This window comes from Pagrus major, chromosome 19, assembly GCF_040436345.1.
Source record: "Pagrus major chromosome 19, Pma_NU_1.0".
Lineage (NCBI taxonomy): Eukaryota > Metazoa > Chordata > Actinopteri > Spariformes > Sparidae > Pagrus > Pagrus major.
This window is the reverse complement of record NC_133233.1, coordinates 22240630-22256631: the sequence shown is the minus strand read 5'-3', so window position 1 is coordinate 22256631 and position 16002 is coordinate 22240630. Positions and strand designations below refer to the sequence as shown.

The 16002-nt window shown below is 43.1% G+C and overlaps 3 protein-coding genes across 6 annotated transcripts in view; 2 read left to right on the top strand and 1 right to left on the bottom strand.

Annotated features, from left to right (window-relative positions):
* Window positions 1–379: 379 nt before the first annotated feature.
* Window positions 380–7100, bottom strand: ralaa (v-ral simian leukemia viral oncogene homolog Aa (ras related)). 2 transcript variants are annotated; one of them, XM_073488862.1, is made up of 6 exons: window positions 7010–7100; window positions 4762–5008; window positions 4470–4678; window positions 4174–4348; window positions 3957–4081; window positions 380–3851 (listed from the first exon to the last, which is right to left on the bottom strand). In XM_073488862.1, the coding sequence occupies exons 2-5, from the start codon at window positions 4873–4875 to the stop codon at window positions 3959–3961; spliced, it is 621 nt and encodes a 206-aa protein (XP_073344963.1). In that variant the 5' UTR covers window positions 4876–5008; window positions 7010–7100; the 3' UTR covers window positions 380–3851; window positions 3957–3958. The 2 variants fall into 2 exon arrangements, with proteins under 2 accessions (XP_073344963.1, XP_073344962.1); XM_073488861.1 differs by having other exon boundaries at window positions 380–4081.
* A 72-nt stretch (window positions 7101–7172) lies between these two features.
* med1l (mediator complex subunit 1-like) lies at window positions 7173–12511 on the top strand. 3 transcript variants are annotated; one of them, XM_073488858.1, is made up of 17 exons: window positions 7173–7245; window positions 7641–7732; window positions 8713–8788; window positions 9028–9082; window positions 9221–9347; window positions 9427–9455; window positions 9600–9671; window positions 9751–9825; window positions 10003–10079; window positions 10159–10221; window positions 10353–10458; window positions 10643–10767; window positions 10862–10980; window positions 11078–11276; window positions 11370–11465; window positions 11845–11947; window positions 12042–12511. In XM_073488858.1, the coding sequence occupies exons 2-17, from the start codon at window positions 7643–7645 to the stop codon at window positions 12397–12399; spliced, it is 1770 nt and encodes a 589-aa protein (XP_073344959.1). In that variant the 5' UTR covers window positions 7173–7245; window positions 7641–7642; the 3' UTR covers window positions 12400–12511. The 3 variants fall into 3 exon arrangements, with proteins under 3 accessions (XP_073344959.1, XP_073344960.1, XP_073344961.1); XM_073488859.1 differs by lacking the exon at window positions 7173–7245 and adding an exon at window positions 7415–7463; XM_073488860.1 differs by lacking the exons at window positions 7173–7245; window positions 8713–8788.
* A 1432-nt stretch (window positions 12512–13943) lies between these two features.
* LOC141014517 (F-box/LRR-repeat protein 7-like) overlaps window positions 13944–16002 on the top strand; it is a 28565-nt gene continuing 26506 nt past the window's right edge. Inside the window, exon 1 of the mRNA XM_073488342.1 lies at window positions 13944–14492. Coding sequence (XP_073344443.1) covers window positions 14456–14492 — 37 coding nt within the window. The 5' untranslated portion in view covers window positions 13944–14455. The remainder of the gene's footprint in view (window positions 14493–16002) is intronic.

The following is a 16002-nucleotide window of genomic DNA, read 5'->3' as shown; positions in this document are numbered from 1 at the left end:
TCCACCTCTGTACTATGGTAAATCAATACTTCCCCTCGCCCTCCTCCGTGTCATTGGGGTAAAGCATGCATTAGGAGGACCGTATACGCAGCACAAAGAAGCAGTGTGATTGTGTAACGCAGAGATAAGCCGTCTGTGTTTGCACACACACTATAGTGCAACAGCAGTTTTGCACGGTCAGATCCCACCTTGGAAAACGACCTGAACGTGGAAAATGTGGGGTTAAGTCGCAAGAAAGTTCGATAATAAAGTAAAAACTGCTTGGAAAGAGTAACTAAAATCATAATCAGGCTACAAAACATCGCAAAGGAAACCCTCCTTTTGCCGATCAGAGCCGAGAACGTACATCTTCACACAATAAACATGGATACAGTTGGAGCATGTTATTAGTAATATCCACTTTATTTGCCATTTCCAAATAACTCACAAAAAAATGAATTGAAATGTAAGCTTCACCTCTTGCATTCACAAACAGATAGGCTACATTAGTGGTTATGTTCAAAAGTAAGTAAACGAGAAGGAAACGTTTAAATCGATGGCATACATACAACCACCCGATCCAAACACATAGATATCTGTATTCTTTTATTCCAAGGGCATTTATATAAAAAGGCAAAACAAGTTATCTGAATACCGGGTAGGACAGTTTGCTCATAGCGTTCACACAAACATCTGTTTTGTTTTGTTTTTTTTTAGCATCACCCCCCCTTTAAATCCTGCTGAAAATATTTGGGCCATCAAGTCTCTTAAATAAAAACGTGACGAAGACAAAAGAAAAAGAAGTTTATTATGAATACGCTTCTGAAAAAAAAAGCAAGACTCAGACTGTGTTAAGCCAGTGTTAAGAGTAAGCAAGCACTGCGGTGGTCGCTTTAAGTACAGTAAGCTTCTGCAAATCCTCGACGACGGAGACGCGCGGCGGGTTAATGCGATGGCTGTGAGCGAAGGAAGGTAACGTGATTCTTGCGCCGCGTGTCGGTTTTTTCTGCGCCCGTCTCGTTGACTTTCGCGGCGCGGCGTGCTGGAGGTTAGCCCTTAGAACGTAAATAACCCAGAAAAACTACTACTTCTCCGGTGCCGTGGCGTCCTAACATTTTGGGTTCAGGTTTGCGTCATACATCCCCGTCTCGCCCTCCCGTCTGTGTGCTTTTCAGTTAACAAGAAATACCACGGGAACTCCTTTATTTCTGTACAATGAACCCATGGACCTATATGACGAACGAAGCCTGTAGATCAATGCCAGGGGTTCTTTAGTGTTCACGTATTAACTCAGGGGATCAATGAGGAAGTGTTCACAATCTTTACATGATGTTTAGCTTAAATGCTTCTACTGCACTCAGTTCTCTGACGAGAGTCGTCTCCAGGTTTCATATTCTCGTCCTCTTTTGCAATTACAATGATCATTTTTGCATAGACTCCAGCGTTGGGTTTCGGTGAGCGGCTGCCGTACACGCATTTACTCTTCTGTTAGAGGATGAGTTCACCCAAAAAACATGGAAATGTAGTCGTTATCTAGCCGTCGTCATGCCGAGGGAAAGCCAGGCGAAGTTTGTTAGTCCATAAAACGTTTTTGGAGGCTTCGCGGCAAAACAGCGGTGCGGCTTTCTTCTACACAACTAAAGCAGATGGGGACTTGTTTTAATACTTTTAAAAAATAACTGGAAAAAACATGAAATGGCCCCGTAGAGCTAGTCCAAGTAATCCAAGTATACGAAAGCCCCCCAAGATCCAAAAGTGATCTGAAAAAGACATTATTTACACCCTCTGTTGAGCCGAAATCTCCACTGTAGCTGCTAAGCTAAAAGCGTTAGCTCGCAGCCCATCTGAAGTGGGTGCATGAGCTCGACGACACCTCGAGGGTGCGAATAACATCTTTTCAGGTCAATTTTGGACCTCGGGGGGTTCTGGAGACTTGGATTACATCAGACGAGCCGTACTGAGCCAGTGTGGTTTTTATTTTTTGGATGTTTTGCTGTTTAACTCCAGAAATGTTTTGTTGACGACCAAACTTCACTTGACTTTCCATCAACATGGGGGGAAGCAGTTAACGACTACATTTTCATTGTGGGGGGGAACTTATCCTGACTTAAACTGGATCCCAGTGAAATGTGGCAACACTCTGAGTGGTGGTCAGACTTTAAACTTTCATAAAATAAAACAAAAAAAACATAAGTTATTTTAAATAAGTTAGAAGTTTTGTAGTTAAAAACTTAAAGCATGGCTCAGTCAGAAAAGGGAAACTAAGAGAAAAGAGGGGCAGGTTTCACAGTGTGTTTTGGTCGGTTATCAGGTTCTCATTTTGCCAATTTTTTTTTGTTTTACACTGCTTCAAGATCAAATAAACACACCAGGGACTCCAGTAAGATGTTACTACAGCTTTAAAAACACCGGGTAGCCTTGCACAAAAGGTAAACAAAGCAGACGGTCACTGACCTCTAAGCTCTGCACATCGTCGGCAGCCTAAGATTACAGGCGAACAGGATGGGCTTGGAAGGATTATTCACATTCACTATGGACAGAGAGGCAACAGTGATGCACTGTACATGAATTAGTAAATCCCTCGAAAAAACCCTCGCATTTCCTTCTCAGGCCGTTCGCAGTGAAGTTCCCTTCGACATTTTGCCACCGTCGGTTCGCTGTGCTGACTTTTCATGCTCACTAAAGCAAGTTGTCACTTCCATTAATAAGTGGGCACTTGTTTGTACTAGCTAGCATTTTTCTTTGGTGACTGAGAGCAACCTTTTTTTTTGGGGACAGGTACCATCTCACTTCTACCAAGCCTGCATTCATTTTTTATTTTTTTTTGCTTTAAAATTCATCCATCCATTAATTAAATTTCCATTTAAATCCCTATTCAGAAACACATGTAGGTTTAAAAACACAAGGTTGGTGATTAAAAGTCTGAGCCAGGAAAAAAAGCAAAAAAAATTGGCAAAAGAAGTCTTTACACGACTGGAAGCTGTTTCGTTTGTCAACGTTAGGATGCGCTGACGACAGCACGTAAAGGATGTAGTGTCACAGAATCGCCTTTTATCAGAGCACCAGGGATTCCTTAGTCGCAAAATAAAAAAAGGCAATGAATGAGGGTCATTAGCCGAGTGAGGTAAAAACTTCTGAAATGTTAAGATTTGAAAAAAGTTCAAGTGTTGCAAAAAATCCCTCACAGATTTCAGGGTAAACGATCAATGTGGTTTTTTGTGCAGTTTTGAGAAGAAGACTCAACAAAGTGACGCGAAAAGGGGGAAAGAAAACAGAAACGTTAGTGCGCTCGTCTTACACTGGTTGATATGGTAGGAGAAGGAAAAAGTTTGACTTCACAGATAAAAAATAAGTGTTCATAACCTCATCACGTAAAACAACAAACAGGAATGGCATCAAATTTCTGCTCCGGCTTAATTAACGCAACAATCTTTCTCAATTCGATTCACCAGTGCGGTCGCACATTTCCTCGGTGGCACTTGATGAATTCTGGGTTGACACTACACTTAAAAACTTCTCACCGGCGACTCCAGTTACATCTCCCCCCCCCCCATTCAAACCTTGGCTCTGACACCTTTGTCTTTTTTCTCTTGAACTGCACAGTTGTCTGAATATATTATACACATCAAACTTTACAATGAAAAGGTTTTTGGAACATTTCAGGGCTCAGCCTCTTTGTCAAGCTTAGGCCTAAATTAAAAACACCATCCATGTATTACACTCTGTAATGTGGTCAGAGTAAGAGAGAGAGAGAGAGAGAGAGAGAGAGAGAGTACATAAATTATTTGGAGTGTCAGCACATAAAAAGTTAGAGCTATAAATGGTGTATGGAGTGCCACCTTACTACTCCCTGACGCTGACGGTCAGATGTCCTGTTAGCCAGGAACAGAAAGTCATGGTCAGGTATGGGCACAAAATAAATGCAAAAGTCTGAGAAATGTATATGTACACAAGCAGCGTATCCTGCTCTCTCTTACCACTATAAAATACAGCATCTCTCTCTAATTCTCTTGGCCAAACTTTTGCTTTTCTTCTTCCCGTTCTTCTCTTTGCTGTCCTCCATTTTCCTCGCCCGGATCTCTCTCATCAGGTCGAAGAATACCTGGTTAAAAAAAAAAAAAACAAAGTGAGGAGATCGTGTTTTTCTCTGCTTGATATCAAAACATGAATCTGATCTTATCTCGTCCAGCGTACCTTGTCGACGTTGGCACGGGTTTTGGCAGAAGTCTCCACGTAGCACACGCCCCACTGCTCGGCACGCGCCTTCGCCTCGTCCGCGCTTACCTGCCGTCGGTCGTCCAAGTCTGATTTGTTACCGACCAGGAGGAAGGGCACGTTCTCGTCCTCCTTCACTCGCAGGATCTGCTCTCTGCGAAAACAGGAAATGTCCTTCAGCCGTGAATTATTAACAGACTGAAAGTGACTGGAGGTAAAACTGTAGAAAACACATTCCTGTGAGGATGCTCCGAAATGTTTACGCACTGCTGTACCTGAAGTCTACCGTCGCTGCAAATGATTCCAGTTCTGTGATGGAAAACACGCAGAGGAAACCCTCGCCGCTGCGGAAGTAGTTATCCCGTATGGCTGCGTAGTCCTCCTGTCCAGCCGTGTCGAGGATGTCGATCTGGACCTCCTCTCCGTCCAGCACCACCTTCTTCCTGTAACTGTCCGCTTTGGTCGGCTCGTAGTCTTCGACGAACTACAAGGGAGGAGAAGAGATAAGGTCACGTGAACAGCTCTCGTTGTGACTCCTGCTCGATCGCCGCGACGCGAGACGCTCACCTCGTCATACATGAACTGGAGAGTGAGGGCCGACTTCCCCACGCCTCCGCTGCCCACCATGATCACTTTGTGGAGGGCTAGAGAGTTCTGCCCTTTTGGCTTAGCAGCTGCCATGGCTCTGTGCACCGGGAGATCCGAGTGTAAGACGGAGGAAGTTCAAAAGGTGGAGGGGGGATGATTGTGAAATGAAGACCGTAAAAATCAGTCTGAGGATTTCCAGCTGCGGCGGAGGGCAGAACGGTAATTCCTGGGGAGGAAAGAAAAAAAAAACAGAGAGAGAAGAAAGATGTTTCATCATCATTTCCGAGGCTCTAGATTCCTTTTCCATGTTAGATCGCATAGCCAGGACTGTGCCTCATAGCAATAAAATGAAACCAGGAGAAACTGCAGAGGATCACTCTGTACCTTGTTAAGACTACAGCAACATAAAATGCTCTAATGACCTCTGGAAACTGCAATAATCAGTATTTTTCATGATCACTCCTCCCTGCAGCTGCGTGACCGCAGAAAGATTACATTTCCCTTAACAAAGCATTGTTCCTTTGTTTCTTCTCTCCTCGGCAATGTCACATTTTTTTTGTACATTTTTCAGCTACTATTTCTTCCTTTAAGACATCTGCATGAACAGAAGAGCTTGAAGAGGGAAAAAGTCGGTGAGAAAAGTGAAGGGTAGACCGATTATTGGCCCTGACAATGGGTATCAGTGATTTTTCTGTGAGATCGCCGATAAGATAAACTAATGTCAACTAAAATGTGCTACTTTGGCTTTGAGTCAGCATCCTCTCGCACCGTTTCCCGCCCACGACACTATCTGATTGGCTACACATCACAATTAAAAGCCTATAAACACTGAAAAATCTCAATCTGCAAAGTAACTAGTAACTACATGTATCAAATAAATGTAGCGGAGAGGAAGTATTAAGTTGCAAACGAATGTATCGGTCCCAAATATTGATTTTCAGTCCAACAATCTAATAAATTGTGTTTTCACTTTCGATCTTCGGAGCAAACTGCCAAATCAAAACCTACCACGAGTGAGTCATTCCCATCTTTCACATTCAGTCAACAACACACAGACAAACAAGCTCAACTCCTGAACGTCACGACACTCGCTCGCTCAGAGAGCAACCTGTGGAAACCATTCACCAAAGACACATATATCTTTTTTTTTTTTTTAAAAAAAAGCTTCTGGGTAACATCTGGCCGTAATTTTTACAAACTTTGACAGCAGGTGGATAAAATGTGACACATGCCGAAGCGATTTAGTGGTCAGTTTCCCACACTGGGGTCGTCCAAGAGAAGACTATGGGAATACCATGATGTCCTGAAGTGTGTGTGGGATCAGGGATAAAGATGGGAATGCAGCCAATAGGTCATTACACAAATTAAAGGAAGAGATCCATGTAGAGAAATTCAATAATACGATTTATTACTGAAGGAAATGTCCTTTTACTTTAACCATTTAGACTCATACAGAAGGAAAATATCTACTAAAAGATAGTTTAAGGAGATTTTATATACATATCTATCCATATGTGACATTTAAGGTGATATTAGACATGTTTAAGTCTTCAATGTGGCAGGAAAATGAACAAAAGGCACTAACAACAGGTGTAATTGTTAAAATGGTGACCTCAGAAACAGGTGTAGCCGTAATTAGATGCGTCATCACACTCGCTTAACAAGTAGTACCTCTGCTAATCATCACATTAGCCACTCAATAAGGTTAATAACACTGGCACGTCAATAATATAATAACACGGTATTCAAGAGACTATTTCACCTAGTCATTGTGAAAACAGACGGTTTAAATCACGAACAGCGACACACTAATAATCACGTTAACTTAATAGCAAGTTAGCTGGAGACATGTCAACCTGCAGGTAGACTAAGCTAGCAGGTTGGCGATGTGGCTAACAAGCTAACTAACCCTTAGCAAGCAGCTTGGCCTTTTAATTAACACTAAAAAAATAAATGAAGGTAGGTTTTTAGAGATGACAAATCCTCAAATTCAGACACCCAGCAACAGATGCTCGGTCGATCCTTTCAAACTCAGCAGCTTCCTCCTCCTCCTCTTCCTCCTCCTCGCTAGCCAGCAGCAGCTAGCAGCAGCAGCAGCCACAACAGGGCGAAAAAGGGGCTAGCAAGCGATAACGAGCAGCTAATCACAACTAAATGATGCAGCGTAAAAAGAGAGCAAACAAGAGGCAGCTAAAAACACCAGCATGCGTTTAAATATATCACCTACCTGTATATTAACGAGTGTTCGCCTTGGCACGACGTTTGGCGGCGGCTGTATGAGGGTGGCGAAATGAAAAAAAGAGACTCAGCTAGCTTGCTTGTTAGCTCATGGCTAGCTACCCGAGCTAACTCCAGAGGCTCCTGTTAGCAGCAGACTGACTGCGCGTCCTGTGGGCTTGGCTCCGTCTGACAACGCCCGCCCGCCTGGGAGAACCAGACAGCACACACTTTTACTTTTTCTGTGTCAGTATTACAAACATCTCACTTTTAAAAACACCCACAGCTACAGATGATGATACAATCCCTTTGTTATATTTGCTAGGTGAAATAAGGATTAGGGCAGTGGGGTTGGACATGCAGATAATTGATTAATTGGCTAATCCACATAAATGTTGCCAGGTTTGCTCAGGAAGAGGCTCTTTGTCAAGTCAGCAGGAGTGAAATAGACTTCCAGACGCCAGGTTATGTTGATTTAAGACATTAATTTTAAGATAAAAGACCAAACAAGTGGCTTTATTTAACTCCAATTAAATTAAATGCCTGTCTGCTGCCAAGATATGCTCTAAAATTGGCTAAAGTTGAAAAACAAATGCAATTATAAGTTTATTTATTGATGTCTGTCCTTCTCTATGCTTCAGGGATGAAGGCACAGTCCATAATCTCTGACCTGCGCCTGAAATTTGCAGAGAAGACCTGGAATGAGACGTTTAAACTCGTCCGAAGATGCATGGTAAGACACATTTTCATCCCCCGTTACAGTTTTCATTTCCTTTTTCCTGTTTCCATCAGGCTACTACAGCGCAAATCATGGCAACGACACAAAATCCCCCTGCTTTTTGTTAGTTTAACGCAGAAAAAAGTGCCGAATGCTCGAATTAAAGTTATCATTCTCGTCACTGGGTGGTTTCTCCAACAAGATGATGTGTTACAAATCAGGAACTGGCGTGGTGATGCACTGAAAATGAGCTCATCCCTCCTGGAACACACCAGCCTTTGTTGTCGGATCAGCAGTCTGTGCATCGATGGTGACTTGGATTCACTTCACTTCAGGATTTGTTGTTGCATTTATGGCCTTGGCTTCGTTGCCAGTGCATTTAGCGCCCTCCTGTTTTGGCACAGCGACCCCGATATGTTGGCCTCAGTCTCTTACTGTTGCGATATCTGACCTCGCAGACCTTTTTGGCGAGTCCAAACACGCAAAGCCTTACAGACACAGACTCCTTTCAGACTCGACAAGAAGGCTGCGAAGTGTACGTGGCACTGCTGTACTAACTCGTATGGCGGGTCTGCGAGAGGGCGTGTTAGTTTTCTTTAGATTCGTCACGGGTGGAGCCGCAGAATAGATAATACTCGTGGATTATTACAAAGTGGAGCTTGGCAGCGGTCGGTCTCTGGGGTCAGATGAACTCGATTTACTTTGGTGGTCTGAAGTGATGTGTGGTCCAAAGGGATCAGGCAGCTGGGGCTATGGTCGGATCAGTTTCCTGCCAGCGGTGGCGTTGAAGAGGAGTTTAGTAGATCCAGGTCAGCTCAGGTGTTTTCCAACACTCAGGTGAAACAATGTGACCCTCATCCAAATCAACCCCCCTCTTTGCGGTGGCGTCATGCAGTTTGTGTCTTGCAGGATGGGCCCGGCGGAGGGACTGTTGACACAAGGATGACACTGTCTTACAACCGCCCCATTGTTTTCTTCCCTTTGTCCCCCAATAGGACAGATCCAGAGATGAATCCAAACCCTGTGAGCCGCTGGTTAGATGTCTGGAAAGGCTCCAGCAAGTGTTTAATGGTGAACAAACAATATAGTAACCCCTCTCTATGTGTTTTTAATAGATTTGTTTGTAAAGTTGTGTTGTAAAAGTATCCAAAAGTCATACTTTGGCAGTGAAAGTACTTAAGTAACAGAAGTAAAAGTCTAAAAATGTTTACATGTGCTGCAAAGTAACTAAAGTACGTGCAGTATTTGAGTAAATGTATTTAGCGTCGTTCTCTCGCTGCCTGTGAGTAAGTCCGTCTTTCTTTCTTCAGTGACTTCTATGAACACCATGAAGTCTCGTCTAGAGATGATCGCCAAACAACAACGGTAGAGTTCTTCTGTCGCTGTCATGTCGGCCATCGCAGCTCTCTCAGTGGTTTTTAATCAGCAGGTGCCTCGTTAAAGAGGTTAATTTCCTTTTTTATAGTATAAGCAGAGGCTCACATTGTCTTCTGTCCTCCCTAGACTGGGCTTCCACACCGCCGAGGCCACGTGTTACCTGACAGCAGACCTGTTCTACCTGGAGGTGGTGTTGTTGCCGTGTGGCGGGGTGGAGGAGGTGAAGGTGGCCCCGCATGGAGGATCCCCTGCTGTGAGTGGACTACACCTTGTTCACACTACTCCTCTTTTTACTCTGCATGATGGTAGTAAAATAAAAAACTGTCTTGCAGCCCAGCGAGTCCCTTCTTCAGCTGCTGAGGTAAGCCGTGGTAAATTTTAAATGCTGACATTTTGCTTCCATCCAGCAGCGCTTTTACCCCCTCAACTATAGATATAAAGATGATGGCGCTGTTAAAGTTATGACCTGAAGATAAATGCTAATTTTCCTTTTTTCTTGCCACAGGTTAAAAGATTTTGCCGAGTTCTCCGTGAAGTTGGCAGGCCTCTTCACGCAGTACAACATCCCCGGAGACAAGTACCTAAATGATCCTCTGACTTTAAGAAATGCGGGGCTTCCTGCAGTCATTCAGCTATTTTTTGTTTTTTTGTTTCAGTGAAGTCAAATTAAAGCTGTTTGCGTCTCTACAATGCCTCGGGAAAGACCTGCAGCAAATATCACGACTGCCGAGGTAAGTGAAGTCAGGAAGGCCTCAAAACTGCGATGATTGCTTTAATTCATTGACAGTTTAGGAAACTTCACGAACTGAACAATTGAGAAATCCAGAAAATAAACATCAGATTAATGAAAACACTTGTTCGTTGCGGCTCTGATACAAATACAATCAGCCCAGATTTTGTGCTTTCAGGGCGCAGAAGGACTCTGACCCTCAGGTAGACACGATCAACAACGGCAGGATTGGGTGTCTGATGGCTGGAAAGGAAGGTACTCGACACAGAAAAGCCAAAACATAAGTTACGCATGTATCTTTTCTCCATTTTGATGATTTAACTTATCATCCCAGATCGCCCTCTGACCATCCAGTTCTACATCAGCCCGACTGATGGACTCAAGACCTCAGATCTACGTGAGATGTCAAAGCCCTTCGAAACAGCTTAAATCACAGACTAATAGACCTTTTTTTTAGATGCATGATTCATATTCCCATAAAGTCTTTAACAACTTCCTGAAAGCTCTTGTTGTTTGAATAAATGACAGACACAGTCGTCCAGGAAGCCCAGGTGACTGTAGGTGTCAGTGACGTGACTCGCAAGCTTCAGACAGGATCTGTGCTCCCACAGCCCGCACAGCTGGATCCCCGGGGGTAACGTGATCCTGTTTAATCTCTCACTCAACGGGATAATGATCGTTTAACATCCCACAGTGAATGTCAGCGCCAGATAGAGCTGCAACAATTAACCGAAAGAAATTAATTGCTTTCAACCGTCTATTTTGATGATAGTTTCAGTCCTAGTGCCAGCGTTGTTGAATCTAGTGTCCTGTGGCAGCTGTCCCGTGTTCCTGCCACTGAGTGAGGCGCCGCATGAGACGCTGCCGGCCTGCTTCCTCCTCAAACTGCGTCCGGCCATCACGATGATGGAGTCTTTTGTAAACAAGCTCAGCCAAATTACAGGTCAGGCAACTTTTCAACATAGAAACTGTATGAAAAGTGTTTAAAACCATCACACAATCACGTGCTCGCTTGCTCTCCCTCTGAGATTTCCTAGATGTGACCATACCAGATGTTGACCTGCAGTGGGCAGCCTTACCCCAGCTTCTGATGAGGCGTTCAAGTGCAAACGGCCAAAAGGAGACGATGGATGAGCGGGATGCTGTTTTTAAAGTGGTACGTGTGTTTAACACTTGTTTTGAGCTCAACTTACTATCAGACAAACCTTTAGATATACTGTGATGTTAAAGGGATCTGTGCTTTTTCTGTCCAGCCTCTTCCTGGCGGCGTGATGCACAGTTATACGCTCTCTGGATTTGCATGGGAGGTGTCCGCCCACAGAGCGACTGTAGTGGACAGCGTTCCCTTCACCCACCCTGCTCACGTCCCGGCCCTGCTGGAGCTGCTTCGACATCAGTGCGCCATCAACACCCTGCTGAGGAGCTGTGTCGCTCCTCAGGGTGCTGGAACAGGTGGGAGAGTTTATTAACATCAGGAAATCTGTGAAAAATGGACGCGCTCAGGTGGGAAAAATGAAAACGTGTCAGTAATCATTCTGCTCTCAGGTTCAGTTTGTGACCTGCACTACGAAGTCCTTCCAGAGTCTGAGACCAGCTTTTCTGTGACCTTCCACCGACCTGACACCGACTCCCTCGCTGTTTGTGAGCACTTACTACAGAATATTTAACGAGGCTCAAGTGTGACTGTTAGACAGAGCCTGAGAGCTTCAACGTCTCAGTTCGGGACGTTCCTCACGATTCATTTCCCCGATGTTTAAACTAAAAGCAAGAAAAAACTTGCTTTCTTTGGCCTCATAATTGCATTATTGTAAGGACAGTCGGTTTAAATAACTTAAACCGACTACGAGTTCTGGTGTCGACTAGTGAGGGAAGCAATGTTTAAACGACTAGTCGACTAATCATACACGTCCCTATTTTCAGTATGAACAGTGGCCTTTATTAATCCGATTGGACTTTTTTTTAACATAGGGTGTTTAATTTTAAGATGATGATACTGAAACTTGGTGTCTTTTTGCCACAGTGCTGGTGAACGTATCCGAGTCTCATCAGATCAGCTGCACTTTGTTCGGGGCAGGAATAAAGGATCCCTCTCTGGATGAATACCTCTCCACTGTCATGACGAGGTATGGATCATGACTCGTATCTACCACTTCTGTCTACAGTTAAAGGGGGTAATATATAGTTAAAAGATGTAAATGTCTTCTGACTGTGTCTCAGGTGCATGTCCATCCCTCTGACCCTGACGACATTACACAACAAGCTCGAGGAGATAACCTCTGCTCCACTTTCTCCCCTCCGCCCGGCCACCACAGAGGCCCAAAATGACCACTCGGCTCCCTCGATTACCACTGTGAACGACACCAGCGGCGCCTCGGCCACGTTGCCCCAGAGCGCGTCTGTGCCAGAGGACGGCTTCAGTGTCTCCGCTTCCTCCTGCTACGCCATGTCCGTAGCCAAATCTGAGCTGCTTCCTGAAATAAATACGAGTCCTGCCGTCAACCTTTACCCGTTCGCTCCTGTGGGTGTGTTTCCACACTGGATGACCGGTAACGGCCAAGTGTCAGAGCTGATCTGAGACTGTGCGAGCTATAAACGTGTTGGCCTTTTTTTGAAAATGTGTCGGTTTTTAGAATTAAATAAATGTTTTGGTTTTATTCACACATAAAATCAGGATTTCCGTGAAAGAAGTGGTGTGTAGCTTGTAATTTGCTCATTTTTCTGAGTTTATTTCTGAGTTTATATCACATTCATCGTGTTTCTCACTTTGCATTCCAGTGTGGCAGAGACTGCCGGCTGTAAAGGTTTTGAGGTTTGGCATTTGACCTCTCGCAGACAGCCAAGAGCCCGGTTGATTGGTACCATGTGAGCCAATCAAACATTGTTTAAGTACGCGATGCATTCTTGGAGATCGACACAGTCCTACACGTTGAAATTTAAGATTAGCTCTGCTGGATACAGACATAATGTGAAGGTTAGGGCTTTATCTGTGTGCATTTAGAAAGGAATTTCAGCCTGTATCCAGAATATGAAGTCACCTGTCAGCAGCAGACAACTGGGTTTGTCCCGAGCCGTTACTGGTCAGATATCCAATGACCTGTACGACTGCTATTCATAGAAACGTTCCGACATGTGCCGTTAAACCGTTCTCTTCTTTCAGTCCGTCTATATCCTCCTGAATATGCGAGAGATTATGTGTCCTCGGCGTCCGATTGGCTCGGTACGAATCTATAAAACTCACACCTGTGATGACGTCATACTTACATATTAATGAGATGCATGATGGGAAAAAAATGGAGTTGTGACTCACCCTAGAGCAATGTAGAAGAAGCAGTCGGATCGTTTACTGAAGTGAAAGCTGCAATAATAAGTAAAAGTCCAAACTTAAAGGTTGTGTTGCATTGTGGGTAATGTAGGCTCCAGGTTTAGGTCTAGCGTTGTGCGCTCATTATGGACGGTTTAGAAACAAATGATCACGACTGATACAGCAGCGGAGATATCACCATTTTTATTCCACACATCCTTCTTCCTTTCCAAAACATGTCGCCTACATTACCCACAATGCAACATCACTGGAGGCCGATGAATCCATGATGGAAATAATTATTAGTTGCATTTTAATTAGAAATGGTTAACGCTTCCATAATTTATACATCGCTTTGTATGTAATCTGAATCTGTAACACTTTATATACATAATAACCATAATTAATAGATGGTAGGCCTGAATTTAGAGTTAATTATAGCATGGTGAACCATTTTTATGCAATATAGAGGTTTATAAACATCAGTTGCAGCTTTATAAAGGCCATCCAGATGGGGGGTGTCATGATATACCCATGATATTATATAATATCGATTTGAATAATCCAGCGCAGATGTTGGACCTTGTGTATGTGTTGATTATCAGTTCATCTGGGTGCCTTTTCACTATTTATTTTTACAGTTATGGTCACAGACTCTCTTCCTATCTCCTTACACTTGTAGTTTGAGTGTAATTTATTTGCCAAGTTTAATTAACTATACATTTAACATGTATTAATGATGCTTATTATGGAGTGCTACCTTTTTGAAGTAACTAATATGTCATCCTCAGAGGAGACTATTATTGTTTTATTGTGTGTGTGAGTCACAGTCTCGGCCTGCAGTCTCTTCGCCTTATCTTTTTTTAAACCTCCACATCTCCCTCTCTGGTCTGCGGTCTCTTTAAATCCAGCTCCAGCTCCGGAGGACTGCGAGCTGCGCGTCCTCGCTCCAGTCGTCTGGCCGCACTCAGCCTGATAAACAGCTGCTCACCATCCACAGGCCACTCCACCAAACTTTTCCTCTCCAAAAGCGAACCGGGATTTTTGTTTGTTGTTTGTTTGTTTGTTTGTTTGTTTGTGTGTTCAACGCTGTGGATGTGCACATATAGAAAGTCTGCACCGCTGGAAGTCCGGATTCTAGGTTTTTTTTTTTCTTCTTCCCTCTGTTCAACATCTGGATTAACTATTTGGAGTCGGAGCTGACGGCCCTGCGCAAAAACTCTCGACTGTCTAGCTTTTTTTTTCTTTATGGAAAGACTGCACTTCTCTCTGGGATTTTAACTGTGTTTTGATAAACCGAGCTTTGCGCATAGATTATGTATTCTTTAAGATGGGTGCGAACAATGGAAAACAGTATGGAAGCGAGGGTAAGTGCTCCAATTACGACCTTAAATACACGTTTTATGTGAATTCCGCTTGGAAGTCGTTTTCTCTCATCAGACTGTGGCACTGTGAGGCTAATTGTTTCTCAATGGTGTCCAACTCAACCAACATGAAACAATGTAGCAGTTTCTTAAGCTTCTTAAATGTCTGAGCTAGCTTAAAACTAGCATAATTCCCTTTATATCTTTAATTTTCCTACTTTTAAGTAGTCTCTTTGAGTCCAGTTGAACCTACACCAGACTCCATTTAAAAATCTCTTATTTTAAGGACACAGAGTGATATTTAACAAACTGTGTCACCTTTAGGCTGATTGTTTCTCATTCATGTCCAACTAAACCAACATGAAACAATGTAGCAGTTTCTTAAGCTTCTTACATGTGACTGAGCTAGCTTAAAACTAGCATAATTCCCTTTATATCTTTTATATTCCTACTTTTAAGTAGTCTCTCTGAGTACAGTTGAACCTACACCAGACTCCATTTAAAAATCTCTTATTTTAAGGATGTGTGGATGATGTGGCGCTAATAGCAACGTTTGACTCTAAATTTCTTACTTTTCATTACTTTTTGAAGATGTGACACGTTTACTGTATATTTTTCATATAACACAGAGTGATATTTAACAAACTGTGTCACTGTTAGGCTGATTGTTTCTCATTCATGTCCAACTAAACTGACATAAAACAATGCAGCAGTTTCTTAAGCTTCTTACATTTGACTGAGCTAGCTTAAAACTAGCATAATTCCTTCTATATCTTTAATTTTCCTACTTTAAGTGTCTCTCTTTGTGTAGTTAAACTTACACCAAACTCCATTCAAAAATCTTCGAATTTTGAGGATGTGTGGATGATGTAGAGCTGATAGCAACATTTGACTCTAATTGTCCACTTTTCATTACTTTTTAAAGATGTGCAACATTTACTGAATATTCTTCATATAAAACAGAGTTAAAGTTAACAAACTGTGTCACTGTTAAGTTGATTGTTTCTCAATGGTGTCCAACTTAACACATAAAACAATGCAGCAGTTTCTTGAAGCTTCTTTGAGTTTGTCTGAGCTAGCCTAAAACTAGCACTATCTCCTCTATACCTTTTAACTTTGTTACTGTAAGGGTTGTCCCCCTGTGTAGAGTTGAACTTACACCAGACTCCATTCAAAAATCCTCTTATTTTAAGGACGTGTGGATGATGTTTTTCTGAAATCCAAGTATCAGCCTCTTCAGTTTAAATTAGTAGCAGAGCTGATGTTTAAGACCTGCCATGCAGTCAATTTAAATCATACACCACCTCACACAATTAGTCAAAAGTAGCTGACTTGGCAGGGCAGGGAGTTCATCAGACAGCACCAAGTAGCCTAACTCATGGCAGGTTGTGTGTGGGGTGTATTGCTGCAGGGTTAGCGGAGGTGGGTCAAAGGACATCAGTGTTTGGGCACGTGTAATCAGTCTTATCTCTAAAGTAGCCATTCCTGAGATTTTTGTCCACTTTTTGTTGTT

What these genes read in the sequence shown, in the direction of transcription:
- ralaa (XM_073488861.1), bottom strand. Translation starts at nt 4,875, where the DNA reads ATGGCAGCTGCTAAGCCAAAAGGGCAGAACTCTCTAGCCCTCCACAAA. An exon ending in TCCAGTTCATGTATGACGAG is followed by an intron (nt 4,679 to 4,761) that starts GTGAGCGTCTCG and finishes CCTCCCTTGTAG; the next exon opens with TTCGTCGAAGACTACGAGCC. An exon ending in CCCGTGCCAACGTCGACAAG is followed by an intron (nt 4,082 to 4,173) that starts GTACGCTGGACG and finishes TTTTTTAACCAG; the next exon opens with GTATTCTTCGACCTGATGAG.
- med1l (XM_073488858.1), top strand. Translation starts at nt 7,643, where the DNA reads ATGAAGGCACAGTCCATAATCTCTGACCTGCGCCTGAAATTTGCAGAG. An exon ending in TCTGATGGCTGGAAAGGAAG is followed by an intron (nt 10,080 to 10,158) that starts GTACTCGACACA and finishes TTATCATCCCAG; the next exon opens with ATCGCCCTCTGACCATCCAG. An exon ending in CAAGCTCAGCCAAATTACAG is followed by an intron (nt 10,768 to 10,861) that starts GTCAGGCAACTT and finishes GAGATTTCCTAG; the next exon opens with ATGTGACCATACCAGATGTT.